Raw genomic sequence first — 21329 nt, 5'->3', positions numbered from 1 at the left:
CCTGATGATTAAAACTACAGAAAATGTCTGAACATTACTAGGGTTTTAATTTCTTAGTTCTAAAGTAAAAATCATATTCTGCTACAGAAGCAAAAGATCGTTTATATGAAAACTTGTACAGATCTACCATTTCCATTAATGCAACAAATTAGCTCCTTGGAAAGAAAGAATTCATACTACAAATTCTGAAGGTAAATTTCAGAAAGTGATCGTACTCTGAAGTCTTACCTAATTGGTTGTGAAAGTCCACATACTGGTAATATTCTACAAACTTGTTTTTATTAAAAAAGTTTTTATAGACATGACGTGCTCCGAACAGCCAAATGTCACTGTCATCAGTGATCGTTCCGGAAGTTTGATCAGTCAGATCCAGGATGGCGCACTGAGCTTCTGCTTCCATGGGAGCCTCGATGTAAGGGATGCCGAACAGGCGAAGAAGTTCCTGAAGAGGTACAGACACACGATGACCCCTGCTAAAATGCAGGACCTGGCCTCCACCCGGGAGTGGGAGCAGTGCTTCAACAGGTAACTTAATGCACGTGCCCTCGGGGAGTCTGATTAAGGAAAGACATCGGTAGGTATTGTTTGAGGACACCCAAGCTGTCCACCTACCTGGCTTTCCTGGAACATCTGTCCTGTCACAGTAGCGGCGACCCGTTCTTGCTGCTGTTTTTGAGCTTTCAGTGAATTCTGCTGTGTTAAAAGGTCGCTCTCCAGCGTCTCCAGCTCCTCCTATAAGATAATTTCACTTGTAGGTAATTATATTAATAACCCAATTAAGTTCATTGGTTATAAAAAGCCTGTGTTTAGTCTCACTGAAGTTACCAATAAGCTTTTTCTCCTTATGCAGGTTTCCACTTGGATTTCTGAGCGAGTTTGTAATAGCTTTAGAGTTCCCTCACTAACCCACATGGGACGTGGACACTATCCCGGCCAGGAACCTCCACAAGAAACGAGCCATGTCAGCAGGAGTAAGAAAATGGGTGCAAAGAGCTAGTATGTCTTCATCCATCAGCTCCTTAAAAACTCAGAAGCTACTTAACTTGGCTTCCTCAGCAATGAGTAAAAACACGATGTCACGTTATTACCAGGTCAACATCTTGCCATTCGTTGAGCAAATCGTCTGCATCTTTTTCAGTTTCTTCAGGTGGCTCAGTGTCCACGGCCTCCCTCTCAGAGTTGTCTCTCGGGAGGCCCTGGGAGTCACCTGTGGCTTCTTGCGTCTCAGTTCCTACTGGTTCCTCTTCAACTTGTCCAGAGGGAGGTCTGGAAGCTTCGTGTAACTCAGCTTGAAGTTCATCACTGCTATTTATACTCTGCACTTCAATGAAACTTCCTGTACCAAAATAGTAAGATCATTTTGTCTGTAACTAAAACATATAAATTACCCTGAAATCATCAAGAGCTTTCCAAAGTATCCTGAAAAATGTTTTACCTTAAAGAGATTTAAATGTCATAGAAAACATGTAACAGTAGTATATTGTTATTAAATAAATTTATTAATAAGTGCCTGTAACTTCAAAATAAGCCTTTTCAATTAGATACACTGGCACTGTCTTTGAAATTAGGGACCACGCTCTCAAACATTTGCATATTTGCTTTATACAAAAATGTCCTCTAGGGCAAAAGTCCTCTAAGTTAACTAATATTGTTTTGAAATTCAAAAAGAACTATCAGGGTATGTACACAATCATGGAGTTTTTTAAAAATCTTTTTACGCTATTTCACTATGAACACAGCAAAGAATAACACTGTGACACAGAAGAAAGAACCCTGGATAAGGACACAGAAGAAACAGCTCTTCCTCTTCCACTTCCTTCCTTCCTCTCTTGATGTCCTTTCTTCTCTTTGAAAAGCATTATTGATTCCCTTCCTTCACTTCAGGGGGAGGAGTCTGGATCTGAGGACACACTCAGGACGGAGGGGCTGGGACCAAGGGGACAGCCAGGACCAAGGAGGAGGCCAGTGATATAGGGAGCTGGTTACAAACAGAGAATGAGCAAGTAAGTAAATATACTGAAGATAACAGAAGGTCCCTCACTGTTAGACAGTGAAATTATAAAGAAGGCAGAGTGTAGAATGAGATCTGGGATGCTGGAGAAGAACTGCAGATACGAGCGTGAGCTCATGGGTGTATACACAGCCCCACGAACAGGTGCCAGGGTTGGGATTCAAACCCCATCCAATGGCCCCAGAGCCAGAGCTTCTTGGTCTACACTGCACTGCTCTCTCCCGTCTCCACCCTCTGGTCACCTCTGCAGGGGAGCTGAACCAAGGCCAATTGTCCCCCTGGCTCAACCTCACCTGGGAACAGCGTGGCAACTCAAGTTTCTGGCTGTTCTACACATGTCCACAAACGACCACAAAGACACTACTGTGAGGACTGATTCTGGGGTTAGATATAAATTTTAGTGAGTAGGCAATTTTGCAGATTTGAAATCTGTGAAAAATAAGGATTGACTATACATAAGCATACACAGATATAAACATATAATATACATGTGTACATATAGAGAGCGAGAGAGACAGAGAGAGAGAGATATGATAAAGCCAATGTGGTAAAATGCCAGCCACTGAGGTCCTAGGTGAGGGAAATAGAATGTTTTGAGATACTTTTTCAACTTTTTAAAATGTGCAATTATTTCAAAATAAAAAGTTAAAAAAATTAAAGGGAAACTCACATTTACCTTCTCCAACTAGGGCACGCCCTCCCTTTAAAAACAAAAATGAAAAGAGTAGCCAAACAGCAAAAGTCAAGATTCCATTACTAGCTGTGTGTCCTTGGCAAAGTCACTTGACCTTTCTGGGCCTCTAGTTCACCACCTGAATGATGTGGATCTGGACTACACTAAAGCATCTCTTGGTTCCTGCAGATGCGAAATCCTACTTTTCTTTATCTCTAAAAGAGCACAAACACTTACCGTCAGATTCACTTTCTTCAGAGTCTATTTCCTTTGGTTCCATGGACGCTGGAACTGAAATTAAACCCTGGCCTGCAGATTCAATGGTCTCATGTTCTTGGATGGTTTTCAAGAAATTCTCATGCTCTTTGGCATTAACAGATGCCACATTTCCTAAGTCACTTACTGTCTCTAAAGGGACACTTAGCATATCACTCGATTCTTGCAAACTGATGGTGCCTTCGGGAGCAGGGTTTTTTTCAGATTCTGTTTCATCATCACTTGAAAGAACAGACGTGTCATATTTACTCTCAGGTGGAAGAAGACCTTGCTGTAGCTCAAGTACTTTGGTATACGTTCCACTCCTTGATACGGAACTCGGACTTGTCGGAGGTGTCGGTGTCCGCTCGGGTCCACTCTGGAGCCCAGGTGCATCCCTGGGGAGCACCACAGTGTTTTCCAAAGGAACTGGATCTTTTCCGTCCTTAACTGCAGTCTCAGCGCTTGTCTGAAAGGCTTCCTTCACCGGGGGAATAAACGACATCTGCTCTTTTGGAACGCTAGAGTCGCTGCCTTGACAAAAGACAGGCCTCGGTAAGTGAGCCGATTCTGTCCGCTCTTTTTCGGCATCAGCGCTGGTTACAGGCTCCTCTGCGAGGTTCACACTGGCTGCGTGAGACGCCGCTGCCAACGGCACTCCTTCCCCATCTCTCGTTTCAGGTCCTTCCTCAGTCTCCTCATCAGAACTGCTCTGGAGCGGTTTCGGTTTTCTCGCGCCTGCCCCTCCTGTCTGCACGTCGCTCCTGGCACGCACTTTCACGTCTTCATCATCGTCATCGAGAGCTCTCTGTATGGCCAAGAGAGTCAGCGGCGACACAGAACCCGCACGTGCGGTGGCGGGCGCGCGACTCACATGGCGCAGCCTGCAGGTCTCACTCTCCAGCTCATCTTCTGAGCTGCTGCCCAGCAGGGCCGCCTGCACGGCCAGTAAGGTTCTCGGGGAAGGAGGGGAGGCGTCAGGCTCTTCCTTTGGCTCCAGCTTTTCACACGGAGATGACTTCATGTCAGAAGACCTGCTGTGCATTTCACTGCATGAAGGAAGAGACTCTGAATCCACTTGTGCAACTTTCTTAGCTTGAATACCTTGAGAAAAATTAAAATAGTCTCACTATGTAGCTTTACAGTGTGACAACATGCTTCTAGTTAGATGAATAAGAGCATACCGGTTCTCATAAATGAATTTATAAATTCTCATTTAATCAGCAACTAAGAGTTAATTCCTTAGTTAATTTTAAAGTGGGTTGGTATACTACTTAATACATTAACAGCTATATACATTTATTACTGCATTAATAATAATTATAGTCAATAAATTAAGTAGGACTTCATTCATATTATCTGGGGGTGGTAGCTTATAGAATTCAGAGACACGACATATTTTTGGTTTTTAACCGTCAAATAAGTGATGGTACCTGATACCTTTAATCAAGATGTAATGTGAAGTATCTTCAGAGACCACCCTCCTTGACTCTACCTCCTTCAAAAAGCCTCCTTCATCTTCATATTGCCTTTGGATTTGTCCTGAATGTTGTTGATTCATTTCCTTTTGGACATTTTCTATGTGTTGGTTTAGATAGTTTTTTTTAAGCAAGCCTTTGAGCTGGTACTGTGAAAAGTCATTGGACTCCTAAGGCAAAATAAATAAATAAAATGATTTCTTATATTAAATACAGATAGTATTCCCATATTTCCATCCTTTTCCCCCAAAGGGGTTAAAGAACAATTGATTTTTTCCATTGGTGGTACTTTCATACTAGAAAAGTAAAATTTGAATAGAAGGAAAAAGCTATAATTGCTTTGTTAAAGGATAATCCTTCAAACAAAAAGAATTGGGCAAAAGAAAGGAAATCATGGATACTGTTTATGATTCCATCATTTACTCAAAAAACACTTATTGAGCATGTGACGCATGCCAGGCACTGTGACATGTTGATTCTGGCTTAACGGACAATCTTTTAGAATGCAAGCGAAGTGCCCAGCACAGTTCCTGGTCCATAAAAGACACACAATAAATCATTGCAATCACAGTTATTAGTAATACTTAACATTTATAAAGCATTTCCTGAGCAAGACATTCTTCTAAGTGTTTTTAAATATATTATCCCATTTTATTCTCAACCACCGATGAGACAGACATCATTATCTCCATTCCACAAATGAAGAAACTGAGACTTAAACAGCTTGAGTAACCTCTCTAGAGCAGCATGGCTAGTTAAGTGGTAGATCTGGGGTCAAAAGCAAGTTACCAGGGCTTCCCTGGTGGCACAGTGGTTAAGAATCCGCCTGCCAGTGCAGGGGACACAGGTTTGAGCCCTGGTCCGGGAAGATCCTACATGCCGCGGAGCAACTAAGCCTGTGCGCCACAACTACTGAGCCTGTGCTCTAGAGCCCACGAGCCACAACTACTGAGCCCACGTGCCACAACTACTGAAGCCCGCATGCCTACAGCCCATGTTCCACAACAAGAGAAGCCACCGCAATGAGAAGCGTGCACACCGCAACGAAGAGTAGCCCCTGCTCACCGCAACTAGAGAAAACCCGCACGCGGCAACGAAGACCCAGCGCAGCCGAAAACAAATAAATAAAATAAATAAATTTATTTTTTAAAAAAAAGCAGGTTGCCAAGCCTTATACTAAATTGCTCCTATTACTATTACGATTATTACTCTTATTACTTACCAATACTACTATTATCAATTTTGCATTTGCCCAATGTTCAGACAATGCAAAGGTCCAGCCTGTATGACTTAGAACTTCCCTTAGCTACCAGAAGGACGGATTCAATGAGCTGTGCACCATCCTACCCTGGCCTACCTAACCCAGAGGCTCTGTGGTGGCAGAAAGAGAAAAAACGGAGCAAACCATCAGGACTGCCTCTCTTTCTCCCATCCTTCCCACTGTTGTTTACATAATCCAAATACTATTTCCTCAAAGACCAGCCAGAGATCCATTTACACTCAAGAAACAAAATGCTGGATGGATAGACTGAACCTGGATGTTTCCGCTGAAACAAAAATAAATTTACTTCTGTCATTTGAATATCATTCTGTACACCTTAGCATTTTCCTATGTTCACGTTCTTCGTGGAAAAGCAGATAGGAGTGATGGGAAAAGAAACAGCTCCTGCTTTTTTCATATTTTTGGTATCAAAATATATTAATATTCTACAATGTATATTATGGGTTAAAATAACTTTTATGAACTAACCTAAGAACTGAGCCACTAAGCATACACTAGGCACTTACTATGTGAAAGATACTGAGCTGAGTGCTAAAAACACAGAGGTGAGCAAGGTAGGCACAATTGGGTGCTAAAAATCTAAAGAGACACTACAGGGTGCTGTGAGAACACAGAGCAGGAGACAAGACCTGGTCTTGGTGGAAAGTCAAGAAAAGCTTCTCTGAGTAAGTATTTATAAGTTCAAACTTATAAATGCATGTTTCATAGTATCTCAGAGATATACAAATGCCATTTACTGTAAATGTATACTGTATAAGTAATGCTTATCAATTTTCTTTTTCTAATGAAAAATATTGCTGATATTCTTAATTCTAAGCATTAATGTGCTGTTGTATAGTTTACCTCTGGCATTGCTTCAAATAATGTTCTTCTTCGCTTGGTAAATTCTTTCATATCAGTCAAGATTTCATGCTTTATTTCAGGGGGCAGGCTGCTAAAGTCTTCAGACTCAATATCTACTGCATGAGGATTCTGAAAGAACTCCTCCTGTAAAGAGTAAAACGTAACGCCATGAAATTTACACTTTATACACTTAATTCTATTCACCATGACAGATTTTTTTCGGTGCTTGTATCATAAACAGAGTTCTGCATAATCTACAATAGGCTAAACACAGTTGTACATTACCTGCAAGAAGCATCAAAGTGAAGAGGCAGATTAGGGAATGTATCCATTCACTCATTCATTCATTCAAAAGAAAAAAAAATACTTGCCAGGCACTGTTCTAGGTGCTAAGGAACTATAGAGATCATGCCAGCTAAGGTCCCTACTTTTAGGAGCAGAAGAAGACACATGATAAAAAAAAGAAATGAACAAGATAACAGTGAGAAAACAATGCAGGTTAATCTGATAAGAGAGTTAATTAGAAGAACAGAAAGAGAAAAAACATTATCTGATAGAGAAGACCCCACTAGAAATAATGACCTGCAAGCAGGGACACGAAAGACACCCAAAAACCTGCTCTGGGACACAGCATCTCAGGCTGAGGGAACAGCAAGTGCAAAGACCCTGAGGCAGAGATAAGCCTTATGAATTTGAACAATATTTACAGTCCCCTTAGTTAGATAAGTTCTGTCTTGCTCTTAACCTAAAATCAAAAGTAGTCATTAGTAAAGATAAAATAATACAATTTGCTCTCTTGTATGTATGCATGTTGTATGTGTGTAAACCAGCAAGCACTTAGGACAGGCAAGTCATTTCGCTCAGAGCTTCCCATGTTTTGCCTCAGGAATGCTCCCATTGTCCCTGTGAGGAAAGCACCAATATTATTGTTTAAAAAAAATGGAAATAAAGCCTTGGAGAAGTTGATTTGTCTAAGATCTCACAGCTAGTGAGCTGTAGAGCCTGGACTTAACTGCAAGTCTTTCTGCCCACAGGGTCCATGGTCTTCATCAAGACTGTGCTCACTTGCTGCATTAATAATGCAGGACCTTCACAAGCTGAAGAATCTTGCAGTTTCAGCTCAAAAGTCTTCTACCAGACATACCAGAATAACATGAACATACAAGAAACGGTGAGCTTGGGAATCAAAGAATGTTACCCGCTCTTCTGAGAAACATGGAAAAAATTTCAAAAACTTGTATATGCAGCACAACCTCAACTTGTAAGCAACTTGTGCATTAAAATATGCGTGGTGGTGGCTCTGCAACCTGTGCGCGGTTCTCTGACCCTCTTCTCGCCTAGCTCCCCTCCCATTAAGTGTGGGCTGGCCCTAACCAGCTGCCAGTGAACAGAGCGCTGTGGAAGGAAGGCTGCGCACCTCCCACAGCTGGCCAGAAAGGGCAGCGCAGGCCCTGCTGGCACTGCCTCTTGGGCTCCTGCCCCGGAACACAGAGGCAAGCTGTGCCAGAGCTCAGGCCACACAGAGAGGCCACAGGCGGGGGTTCTGGCTGACAGGTAGCGTCAGTTGCCGGGCACGCGGGGGAGGAGGTCTTTGAGGGGCTCCAGCCCCAGCTACCGTCTGACTGCACCTACACGGGAGATGCTGAGAGGGAACTGCCTCGCTGAGCTCATCAAGCCCCAGAAGAGAGAAGATGATGATGATAAAAGACTGTTTGCACAGCACTAAGGTACGCAGCAATAGGTAACCATGGCCTGTGCACGAACATACATCTTCATAAATATATACATACACACATACCCTTGATACACATACACATACCCAAACACACGCGCACACACACACACACACACAGGTATTCAACTATACGGGGGTGGGAGGGGTACTAATATACAGCAAAATGTTACTAGAAGTTATTCATGGGTGATAGGCTTTCTGTATTTTTATACAAGCATTTATTATTATTTCTATTTATTTACTGGTTGGTTGTAAAAGAAAGATGGCTTATTTTGGATATCTAGATAGGCATAATTCCATACATATGTTTATGGGTCTGTGTATATTTTATATGTACATACATTCACATGCACACATATATACACACAGTAAAGAAGGTGTCTGTCTTTATTTTTTTACCAAGAACATTCATAAATCCATACTACCTCATTAAAGTTATTCATTTGCATGTTATTCATTTCAAATAGAATAAATCCTGAATTCAAAAATTATTTCAATACCTGTAGTGCTTGTTTTTGATTCATTCTCTCTTGCCATTCTTTTTCATCCTCCTCTTCTGAACTGAAAGTCAAACACACGTTTATAATATCTATGATTTAATGACTACTTACAAAAATATTTCTTGAGTGCAAGGCGCTGCTAGTTACAGGAGCTACAACAGTGAGTAAGACGGCAAGAAGTGTGCCGTCCTCGGTCTCACAGTCTGGTGGGGACACCTGTAAGTGAGCGATCGTAACATGACCTAATATCTCCCATCATCAGGGCAGAGCAGGTTGCCGAAGCTGCAGTTAGGGGTCACCTCACCCCAGGAGCTTTGTGAAATCTCCTGCAGTTACACTGCCTGATTAAGGGGTTGAAGTTTTATCCTAGAGAAGGAAGAATCTAGGAAGTGCTTTAAGCGAGGAAATGACAACATCAGATTTGGGTTTAGCAGGTTCTACACTACCAGCCAGACACTGGGCTTGGCAGGGAGGGGTTCCCGCAGAAGGGTACGATCAGAGATGGAGACACAGAAGTGTGGAAGCCAGGATGGTAACCTCAAGACACGATGATGGCCGCGGCGGTAACTCACAAGCTGTGTGGCCTCACAGGAGCCCCAGGAAGGGAGTGGGGGAAGGACAAGCTGGCCCTCCACCTGCACGTCAATCAAAGAAGCCGCTGAGGACTAACAGCCAGCCAGAGGGAAGAGTGCACAGGGGTGCCCGAGGAAGAGTGGCCAGAGAGGGTCCCAGACATCAGGCTGAGAAATACAAAGCAGCCACTGGATTTAGCAGGGAGGATGTCATATGCGGACTTCAGTGATGGAGTGAGAGAGAAAACACCGGGCTGAGAAGCAGGTAGAGACAGCTGGTGTCAGTGAAGTGTAAGAAAAACCAGAATCCACGTCTCCACGAATTCTAAATGAACAGTGCTAGCACAGGCTCCAGAGAATGAAAAACGAAAACCGCCACAAACCACCAAAACACAAAGGTAGTAAATAAAAAGTTTGGTCTTAAAAAATATTCTAAAAGGTGTCGAGAATGCATATTTCAGATGCATTAATTCCCACGTGCCTTATTATGTAGATAAAACAGAAAAGTTTAAATCTGTCTGAATACAGCAATAACATTTTTAAGTAGTTAAAACGTTTACCTATTTTTCTCTGCCTCTTGTAAAGGTGGCAAAGCATAGATGTCATCTTCTCTTTGAACTTGAGTAAGACTGGGAAGTGCTTCCTCCCTGAAAAGTACACAGAGACTTCAACAGAGATCACAGGAAACAGTATTCTGAGAGTCAATAATACTCCCCAGTGATCAAACAAACGCTGACAAGTGGCTGAAAAGGGGAAACCCAGGGGCGATGGGTTCGGCCCCTGCTGGCCTGGCTGCCGGGCCGCTGGACGAGAGAGCAGCCTCCAGAAAGAGGGGACCTGGTCTCGGCGTGAAGGAAAGTGTTCTGAGAGTAAAACGTGCAAAAGCAACGCAGCAGCTTTCCTTTCTCGTGATCAGAGCTGATTCTCACAGAACAGAGAGTTTTCACAACCTCAGTCAACTAGGTCGAATGGACACCCCATTGACTCCTCTCATTAGGGAAAGGCAGCCACAAGAATCCGATGCAAAAATTTTAAATTAATCTTTAAAATTAATGTAATTCCCCTCTTGCCTTTTGCTTTTTAAGGCAGTTTTGATAACTTGTCTTTTCAAAAATGTTTTCAAAAGCTTCTCGGTAGTTTTTCTGGAGTCATTGGTTGCCAAGTCCTTTCTCTGCCTTCTTTTAGCCTGTGAAAAGAAAGGATACGGGATTTTATTTCAAGGTATTAGTATATCAAAAACACTTCAGTGGTTTTTTTCCCTAGAGAATTTGGTTTGTCTGAGTTTTCGGACTATGGTTGTTTTGGTATCTTCTCCTAATTACCGTATGAGTGAATACCTTCAGGTTTTTGCTGTGGAAAGGACACCCAGAGTTTCCAACTAATGAGTACTTAATGGGCTGGCTATCATACAATATATTTGGGAAGCTATTAATTTACTTTCAATTTCTTTTAAACATCCTTTAATGTCCTTAAGAAGCCTAAAACTTAATGATATACAAGTAAGTAAATGCTTCCCTAAAGGGATTATTATATTAATTAACTAATTTCTTCTTTAAAATGCCACTGTTAAGCCAAAACCAATTCCCGATATTAGTTTTTATAAAAATACATTACTGGTATGTAACTCTGTCCTTCCACATCCAAGATTATGTCATAAGAAATCCTAAAATGTATAGAAATATCTTGTAAGAAATGTCCAAAACAGGGAAAAATGGAATAGTCTCAGTGCTTACAGTTTAATACAAGGCAGAGATATCAAAACATTTTCATTTCTTCTTTTTTAACTGAGATAAAGTGCCATATAACGTTGTGTAAGTTTAACTGTAGAACACCTAAGAAGACACTCTAAGGGGAAAACTCTCTATTGTAACTTTAGTAGTTTTATTAAATGTTAAGTATTGTTGCACCTGTGATACACTTTCAGAAACAAACCTCTTTTAAAAGAAGAAGTGTTTGTTCAAGATAAATTTTTAAAAGTTGAATTAAACTGGATATATGTCGAAGTTAAGTCTTGATCTCCAAAATTCTAAGGAGAAAATTTAAATTTTATGTGAACTTTTTCTTCTAAGAATGCATAAAGAAAAAAAATAGATGACTCTTACCAGAGTCTGTTTCTTCAATAGTGGAGCATCCCCATCAAACACGAAAATAGGACGAATTCGAAAAAATAAGAGTTTGCAGAGCCGATGGAACAAAGTAAGAAGATGAGCATTTTCTATTGAGTTCCCATGGCGATCCCGAACTCCTTTAAGTGCTTGGTTTAACCAAATGCTAATATCTAGAAGGATTGTTAATGGAAAACACTTTGCAATTTCCTCCCTCACCCTCACAATTTCAAATTCCTAATGTCTGATATCATCCAAACATTAAAACTGAGCACCCATCACAACTTACTTGAAACTGAAAAATGGTTAGCCCTGATGGAATCTACCTAAAATCAGTTAACTTTATTTGGGCCCCGTTATCACTATTTACACTCTGAATTTTAAAATCTTACATAGACATATGTCTCCTTTAAAAAGTCTAATCGCAAAGAAGTGCTTCTTTAAAAAAAAAAACAACTAATGATCTGTATGGAATTTTAGTAAATTAACACAACTTTTTTGGAGAACAATTTGGCAATTCATAGCAAAAAACTTGAAAACTTGCATTCTATTTTATGTAAGAATTCCACTTCCAGACATTTATCCTCAAGAAATCATCAGAGACTTACAATAAGAGTTACTTAAAAGACGGCTTGTTTATAATAATGAAAATACTAAGAATAAAAGTTTTCCAACAGGTCTTTTTTTAAATTAGATTATGATATAGTGATTTGCTGGAATCCAAGGGTCTCTTAAAAATGGAAGTCGCAGAAGCACATGAGGCAGAGAGACACAAAATATTATTAAAGGAAGTAAAACAGTTTACAAAAGTATGGAAAATATAATTCCATTTTGTAACATATGCAATATGCTAAATATAAAAAAAAAGACTCGAAGTTCAGACATCACAATATTAAGAGTAGTTGTCTTCTGCTGTGATTACCTGATTTTTCCTTCTTGGAGTCTTCTTCTATTTTTAAACTTTACTAAAGAATGCTTTTTAACAGATTATTTTCTATTTGTTCATAAGAAAGGGACACAGCCCTCTGCCCGCTCCCCCGACCCACCATTAAAGTGCTGACTTCGGCAGTGATGGCCCGCAGGCCCTCCCCTTTCCTCCTGTCTGCACTGGCTACCCAGGTGACGTCCGCCCCCCATACCACAGCCCATACAGCACCGAGCTCCACACACGCACGTCTGCCCCAGAGCCTCTCCTGACCCCAGGTCGGACGGCCTCGTTGACATCTCTACCTGATGCCTCAGCCGCTTCAGACTTACCACGATCAAAACTGCACTCCGTGTCTTCTCAGCAGGCTGCTCACGCCCCCATTTCAGTGGATGTCACTCCCATCCACCCAAGCCAGAACCCTGAGCGCCATCCCACGTACGCCTCCACCCATTGCCAGGTCCTATCAGTTCTACCTTTTTACCTATCTTGAAACTGTTATGTTAGATTTCACCGACAGACCTGTAGTGAAAACCCTTGGAAAGCTCCCACTGCCTTTAGAATAATATCCAAAAGTCCTTCCCACGGCCTGCGAACCCTGAGTGATCCGTCCTCTGTTCACCTCTCCTGGCTCATGTCGAGCCACTGGGCTTCTCTCAAACCCTGGAAGTCGCTAAGCTCCTTCCTGCCTCCAGGGTCTCCTCCTTGCTCCTTCCCCAGCCTGAAAGAGCCCCTCCCTCTCTGAGCCTAGAGATCCCCTACCCTTAGGTCTCAGTCTAGGGGTCACGCCCTCAGCAGAGATTAAGACCCTCAGTTACACACTCCTATTCAAAAACACCTTGATTATTTCATAGCAGAAATGTTTCTGTGCACTGGGGATACAGTCCTGGACAAGACAAAGCGCTTGCCCTAATGGAGTTTACAACCAGCGCGGGGGCGGGGGGGGGGGGGAATCCAGACTGTGAGCTCCATGACATGCGTAAACCACACTGCTGGGCGCTGCTCTCCCTCTCAGAGCGCACAGGAGGCAACAAAGACCTGCTTTCAAATGAGATGAATGGTTAAATATTTAAATGAATGTACATTACCTACTTACTACCATAAAAAATTAGGCCCATCAACAATTAACCTAATAAACATTACATAAAAAATAACTAGTGGAGAGCAAGCTATTACTAGATTCATTCCTATATTTGAGGGCTACTAGGTGCCAGGTATATCCAAGATCCTAGGGATAGAACAGTGAACAATACAGCTATGAACAAAACAGAGAGGGCCCCTACCCCTGAGAAACTTGCATTCTAATGGGGAAGACAATGAAAATCAAGTACAGACGTCTAATACATTAGGTTGCTGGTAAGTGCCAAGAAAGAAATAGAGCAGAGTTAAAGGACAAAAGTGTGACTGGTGGTCAACAGCTCTTTAGTTAGGGAAGTCCTATCGGAAGAAGTAACGGACGAAGAGGAACGAGGGAGAAAACAGTGGGGCAGGAGGTACAGCAAATGCAAACGCCCTGGGAGAGAAGCAGGCTTCCCTTTAAGGACAACATGGCAGGTGCACGGTCAGAGGAGCAGTAAGAGGAAGTGATGGGTGTATATAGTCACTGGAAGGTTTCTAGAATGTGACTGAAGGATCACCCCAGTGGACATGTGAGGAATAAACTATAAAGAAGCCAGCTTTAAACTAGTTACAACAGCCCGAGGGAAAGCAGAACGCAGTGGTGAGGATGACCAGAAGTGGTCAGAAAAGGATCCATCCTGAAGTAGGATCTGGCATTGGCTTAGCTCTGTATTGGGTCAATGGTGTTGTTATTGGGTAAATATTTCTAATTGGCTTGTTTCTGGTTGCTACACCGTATCGGATGGAATAAGTTTCTACTTAGCGCATTCCTTTAAATGTCATAATCAATGAGAAAAATATAATTTCAGATCAGTAGCTCTCAACTCTGCTGTCCTTTGGAACCAGATATGAAGCTTTTGAAACACAGATTGCTAAACACAGGTACACCTAAAATTCCAAATCATAGAGATTGAGATCGGACTTTTTTTTTTTAATTAATAACAGGTAGTGCCAATTCTCAGCCAGGTTGAGCGTTCCAGCTTAAAATTCTTTTTTTTTTTTTACACTCTTTGACATAAACCACAGCAAGATCTTTTTTGACCCACCTCCTAGAGTAATGGAAATAAAAACAAATATAAACAAATGGGACTTAAAAGATTTGCACAGCAAAGGAAACCATAAACAAGACAAAAAGAAAACCCTCAGAATAGGAGAAAATATTTGCAAATGGAACAACAAAGGATTAATCTCCAAAATATACAAACAGCTCATGGAGCTCAATATCAAAGAAACAAACAATCCAGTTAAAAACTGGGCAGAAGACCTAAATAGACATTTCATCAAGGATGACAGATGGCCAGGAGGCACATGAAAAGATGCTCAACAACACTAATTATTAGAGAAATGAAAATCAAAACTACAATGAGGTGTCACCTCACACCAGTCAGAATGGCCATTATCAAAAAATCTACAAACAATAAATGCTGGAGAGGGTGTGGTGAAAAGGGAACCCTCCTGCACTGTTGGTAGGAATGTACAATGATACAACCACTATGGAAAAAAGTATGGAGGTTCCTTCAAAAACTAAAAATAGAACTACCGTATGACCCTGTAATCCCACGACTGGGCATATACCCCGAGAAAACCATAATTCAAAAAGAGTCATGTACCATAATGTTCATTGCAGCTCTACTTACAATAGCCAGGACATGGAAGCAACCTAAGTGTCCATCGACAGATGAATGGATAAAGAAGATGTGGCACATACATACAATGGAATATTACTCAGCCATAAAGAGAAATGAAATTGAGTTATTTGTAGTGAGGTGGATGGACTCCGACTCTGTCATACAGAGTGAAGTAAGTCAGAAAGATAAAAACAAATACCGTATGCTGACACGGAATCTTAAAAAAAAAATTGTATTGATGAATCTAGTTGCAGGGCAGGAATAAAGAGGTAGACATAGAAAATGGACTTGAAGACACGGGGTGGGAGGGCGAATTTGGGGCAAAATGAGAATAGCATCGACATATATACACTACCAAATGCAAAACAGTTGGCTGGTGGGAAGCAGCTGCATAGCACAGGGAGATCGGCTCAGTGCTTTGTGAGGGGTGGGATAGGGAGGGTGGGAGGGAGGCTCAAGAGGGAGGGGATACGGGGACATGTGTATGCAAATGGCTGATTCGCTTTGTTGTGCAAGGGAAACTAACACGGTATTGTGAAGCAATTATACTCCAATAAAGATATACTATTAAAAAATTTTTTTTTAATTTTATTTATTTTTGGATGTGCAGTGCAGCATGTGGAATCTTAGTACCCTGACCAGGGAGTGAACCCTCGCCCTCTGCAGTGAAAGCGCAGAGTTCTAACCACTAGTCTGCCAGGGAATTCCCGCAGCTTGAAATTCTTAAAAAAGAAATATGCAGAATTAGGCAAGCTGAAAATATTTCCATAATTTAATCTGTCTAATTTCAATAAGTTTATAAAAGGCAACATTAAATTTATCCCAGGACTAGAAAAGTTAAATTTGCAGCCAAGTCAAAAACCATTTTACAGATGAGACCCAAAAGACCAGTAACATTTTGAAACAGAAAATAAATTACTTTAGTTCTATTGTTAGGCGATGTAAAATTTAATTAACCCTATTAGTATGCAAAGCCTAAAGAGACTAAGATTTTGTTAATAGAGTTAAATGTATTTTACAAATGTTAAGATCCATAAGAGACAAAAGTTTAATTATTAATTCTTTATTATTTGACACAAACACTTAGATTGCATAAGTAAACAAGACACTCATCTAGAAATGGTAAAAAGACCAAGTTATTTTAGGGATCCAAGAATAAATTATGAACCTCGTATGTCATGAGTAATTTTATTAACAAATAAAACCAAAAAATCTGAATATATTTCAGATATTTGACTTGGAATTCCCATGAAAATGAAACAAAGCAAAATCAATTACAGAACAGCAACCAACTAGTCTCCTTTTACATATATGTATATATGCATATATATATATATACACATATATATGAAGTTACCATTATAATTACAGTACCTTTGACAGTCTTCTTTTAATAATTCATTCTTTCAGAAAAGCCTAGTAACCCCATGAATATGACTTCATGTCCCAAAAAAGTTTCTGAGTCGTTTGAAAATAGATGATCTAAATTAAATTCTTTACATTTATTTTGGACAACTTTCTAAAAAATCAGAATGCTGAATTTCACATCACATCTCAATTGTTTTACAAATTATTAATTCTTCATACGGCCTGCAACGTAAACTCATCTAAATCTTTGCTGAAGTTTTAAGGGTTCCTGACACTGAAAAATGCTTTCCCATGTACAATATATATTCATAGTTCTATGAAGAAAATCTTCAGAAAGCAGTCATTTGAGAAACCACTAGAGGGCAGCAATAGCACGTGTGCTTTAAAAAAACTTTCCCACAAGTTCCCTGGCATAAAACTTTTAAGCCACAAATTCATTACGGATGTATTTCAAGATGCCTCACATTGCAAAAAACACAATCATCATCATCTTGTTACTTTATTTAAAAAATTATCAATGCTCCATTATGTATAAGTTGTCTCCATACGAAAGTCAACGGCTCCTTTCACTGAATCCCCACATCCTCTGACAGTGCATTTACCACGGGACAGCAATGATTACATGACTGTCTCCTCCACTCCGAGTGGAGATCCTAGGCTCATAGGTTCCCACTTAGGGAACTGGTGTAAGGTACCACCAGCTTCTGGAACACAACAGACACTCAAAAAAAGAAAGAAAAGAAAAAGAAAATGAAGACTGCTTAATGAATAAAAAGATCAAAATGTCAGAAAAACCCTTCACATGTTTTGGTAATGAAGAAAAACATTAAACTCCAAAGGCACAAACAAAACCAGCCAAACATGCACACAATCAACAGTCCTTAAAATGTCCATCATAGAGACTGGGAAGAAAATAATTCACTGTAGACTTTCTGAAATCTTTTCAGTGTTGTACTATATGAATTTCCTATTCCAAAACACATAACAAAAGATAATAAAAGTTACTTTAAAAAATAAAAAGTTCAAACACTTGCCCACACTTTTCTTCCTCTAACAAACATAAATAAAGCAAGGCTCAGGACAGCAGGCAAAACTACTGGTCGGAAGTCCACTTCGTTTTCTCCATGCTGACCTCCCTGTCGGGATAACAGATTTAGAATTTACCATACTAGCAGCGACAGACACTATTCTAAGCTTCTTTCATTTAAATAACCCCTCATTCCTCACACCAACCCTGTGTGCAGAGACTATTATCACCTCCAATTCCCGGATGAGAGAACTGACGCATACACAGGCGCAAGGCACCGCCCCTAAGTGATTAAAACAAGACTCCAATCCAAAACTGTGTGACTGCAAAGCCACAACTGGGAGATTGGGATTGACATATACACACTACTACATATAAAATAGATAACTAATAAGGACCTACTGTATAGCACAGGGAACGCTAGTCAATACGCTGTAATGACCTAGACGGGAAAAGAATCTAAAACAGAGTAGATATATGTATATATATAACTGATTCACTTTACTGTACAGCAGAAACTAACACAACATTGTAAATCAACTCTACTCCAATAAAAATTAATTTAAAAAAGGAAAGAAAGGAAACATCCCAAAGAAGACCCTACAGCTACCCGCCTGGGTGAGACCTTCGGCCTAACAACGCCCCTCTGCGCCCCCTGGAGAACTAAGAGCAAAATCCTGGCGCCCATCGTGCATCCCTGGCACCGATGCCCGGAAAAGGATACCCACGGCAAGGACCTTCCCCTCCAGCGTCTCCGGGTTGACCTGCCGCCCGGAGCACTCCAGCAGCTTCCAGAGCCCCTGGACTCCCATGAGCGAGGTGTGCCCTCGGAGCGCGTCTCACGGGCGGGCTCGCGGGAGACCTTTCACTCCAAGTCTTCCACAAGTGGCTGAACCACCGCCCCGGACCCCGAGAACAGCTCCCCCAGCTCCCACCCGGAGAAGACGGAAAACAACCAGCAGCGAGCAGCTTTCCAGGGAAAACCGGCCCCGGCGAAAACCGCACTTCCCAGAACCTGACAAGGCCTCGCGTTAGAAAGACGGGCCCAGATAAAGTCGAAGGCACAGAGGAGCAGGTCCTCGTCTCGCCCAGCGCTTTGGCCCAAACTTCTGCACTCCTAACAGACGACCAGGGTGACGGGACAGCTCAGGCGAGATAAACAGCCAAAAGACGTCCCTCAGGCAACCCCTGTCTCCTCTAGAGGGGCCGTAAACCCACGCGAAATGAAGCCTCCCGGCTTCCGTTTAATGCGTCGCGCGGGGCGGAAGTCCCGCCTCCCCACGCTGATGTATATCCGCTGCGCCGTTACAGTCCGGAAGTGAGGGGGTGGTTCGGTCCTCTTGTTTGTATCGTGTCGGTGCCCTGCTTCCTCCACACTGGCATCTTGTTGCGGTTAAATGTTGAAACCATCCTCAAAGCGTCTGCCTTCAGAGGTTACGGTTTTCTAGGTGCTTTACCGGTATCAGTTTCTTCCCACTGAGCCGCCACTTGTGAAAACTCTTAATACTAAATATTGTTTTACATGTTTACATTTTGGTTGGTGTTTGTAATTAATAAGTATTTATTTGTCCGGTAACTTGTGGTAACTAGGTGGTTACACGATTTAAAATCTTAACCCTTGAAATATAGTCTTCTCCGGCATGTAAGATTTAGGAATCCACGGCATGTAGGTCAGAAATAACAAGAAACTAATTGCCAGATTAGCACCTGGGTAGACGGTGGCTCGGGACCCCGGGCTGAGATTCACACCCCGACCGAGCTACGTTATGATGTTTATCGTTGTTCAAGGCGCACTTGTTCAGAGTTCGTCTCTTCATCTGTAAACTGAGCGGGCATAAAGCTAATCTTGCAGACGGTTTTAAGCAAGGATCAAAGGTAATGTTTGCAAAGTACTTGCCACTAGGAGTTAATAAATGATAGCCTTATAGTACATATTGGTTCAAATTTGGACTGTTGAAAGTAGATTCAAAATCAGTGAAAAGATTGATTAGAAATCAGTTTTTAGCAAAGCTATGTTCTTGCCCAAATAGATGGGTTCCCAGTAGCCAAGTTTACTTGACCTAGTCACAACTAATTTTCTGTCAGGGATAATCCTGACAAAGTACTTATTTTCATTTCCTCAGTGTGTAAAGTAATCCCCAGAACTGTTGTTCTAAAATGTATTTTGCCAGAATTAATATAATCGCCTGTTCAGTTTTTGTCTCCCCCCACCCCGTAGTTTACAGTAGACTGTAAACTTATTGAAATCAAGAACTATTTTGTTGACTTACATACCCCATTCCTGATATTTAGCAGGAATCCTATAAATATTGCCTAAATGACCACTTTCCCAGCATCAAGTCTAAATCTCTGCAGGGCATCTTGCACCCTGTTGAAAGAGAATTTCCTCAAGCCAGGCAGATGTTAGTTCAGATCCCATATGAGCCATGTCATAACCCTGAGTTATGGGCTGAATTTTGTCCCCTTCCAAAATTCATATGTTGAAGTCCTAATCCCCAGTACCTCAGAATGTAACTGGAGATAGGGCCATTTCAAAGTTACGTTAAAAGGAGGCCATTAGGGTGAGTTAAACAGTCTGACTGATGTCCTTATAAGAGGAAATTTGGACACCCAGACACTAAGGATAATTGCACAGAGGAAAAACCATGTGAGGACACAGGGAGAAGGGGGCCACCTGCAAGCCAAGGAGAATTCAAGAGAAACCAAACCTGTCAAAACCTTGATCTTGGACTTCTATCCTCTGGAGCTATGAGAAAATAAATGTGTTGTTTAAACCACCAGTCTGGTATTTCGTTATGGCAGCCCTAGCAAACTGAGACATCCTAGGATCCTAGGCAAGTTTCTTCACCATTGAGAATCTGAATAAAATGGAGATGCCACTTCTTTTGTGGTTGCTCTGAGATCAGTGACTTAACATGAAACACCTAGTGGGTAATGGTGCTCAAATTAGTTTGTTGAGTGAATGAGAGGGAGAACTCTGTGGGTAAAACTGAAATACAGAGTGTGACTGGATTGTAGGTCACCTTGCCTGAGCCCCTCCAGTGTCTGGGAGAAGGCAAGTTGGGAAGTATTATAGCTGCTGCACCAGCTTGGCCTGATGATGGGGCTTAGTAGTGGGAAAGGTAACAGTTTCAGGATTTGATCATTTTTTACTACATGAGAGCTGGGTAAAAACAAATAGCCAATGTGAACATTTCAGTACTACAAGTGCTTGTAAAACCAGAGCAACATTTCTTGAATACAAAATTTTTCTTAAGGAACAGCAACTAAGGAGTGTACATTTGATTTGTAAGAAATTGATTCCTTTAGATGCTGTTTAAAGGGCTCTCAAGATTCTGACAGGAAAATACACATCGTTTAGGCCAATAATAATAGCAAGCACTTAAAGAGAAATTCCTATCTACAAAGCACTGTTCTAAACACTTTACATGTATTAACTTATTTATTCTTCAAAACAATTCATAAAATAGATACTATTATCCCCCTTTTACCAATGAGGAAATATGCACAGGAAAAATAATCTTAACTCACCCAAGGTGATACAGCTAGTTAGTAGAGAGCCAGTAATATGAACTTTCATTGCTTCTATGGAGACTTCTAAGGAAAATTGACCAAGAAATTAAATATGACAGGACTGTTAACTAATCTTGAAAGAGAAAGGTGCAGTCACTTGCTTACACATTCTAGAAAAGCAGTCCCTGTAAGTCTTGGTGTGCTCTTGATAACTGCCAAACTTGTAAGCCAAGTTATTAAGTGATTGGATATATTAAGACATTTATAAAAGTTGATTATGCCAATAAGCAATACG

At 41.2% G+C, this 21329-nt stretch overlaps 1 protein-coding gene across 1 annotated transcript in view; it reads right to left on the bottom strand.

Moving 5' to 3' along the window:
- The window catches only part of ERCC5 (ERCC excision repair 5, endonuclease), a 28606-nt gene extending 9816 nt beyond the window's left edge, over positions 1-18790 (bottom strand). The window contains exons 1-11 of the mRNA XM_081214471.1: positions 18246-18790; positions 11452-11627; positions 10420-10535; positions 9910-9996; positions 8778-8838; positions 6543-6686; positions 4380-4587; positions 2922-4043; positions 1089-1336; positions 613-732; positions 229-442 (exon numbers count right to left, since the gene is read on the bottom strand). Coding sequence (XP_081070597.1) covers positions 229-442; positions 613-732; positions 1089-1336; positions 2922-4043; positions 4380-4587; positions 6543-6686; positions 8778-8838; positions 9910-9996; positions 10420-10535; positions 11452-11627; positions 18246-18333 — 2584 coding nt within the window. The 5' untranslated portion in view covers positions 18334-18790. The remainder of the gene's footprint in view (positions 1-228; positions 443-612; positions 733-1088; positions 1337-2921; positions 4044-4379; positions 4588-6542; positions 6687-8777; positions 8839-9909; positions 9997-10419; positions 10536-11451; positions 11628-18245) is intronic.
- Positions 18791-21329: the final 2539 nt, after the last annotated feature.

Source organism: Mesoplodon bidens (genome assembly GCF_964165515.1).
Source record: "Mesoplodon bidens genome assembly, chromosome: 17".
Classification (NCBI taxonomy): domain Eukaryota; kingdom Metazoa; phylum Chordata; class Mammalia; order Artiodactyla; family Ziphiidae; genus Mesoplodon; species Mesoplodon bidens.
This window is presented reverse-complemented; position numbering and strand designations above follow the sequence as displayed.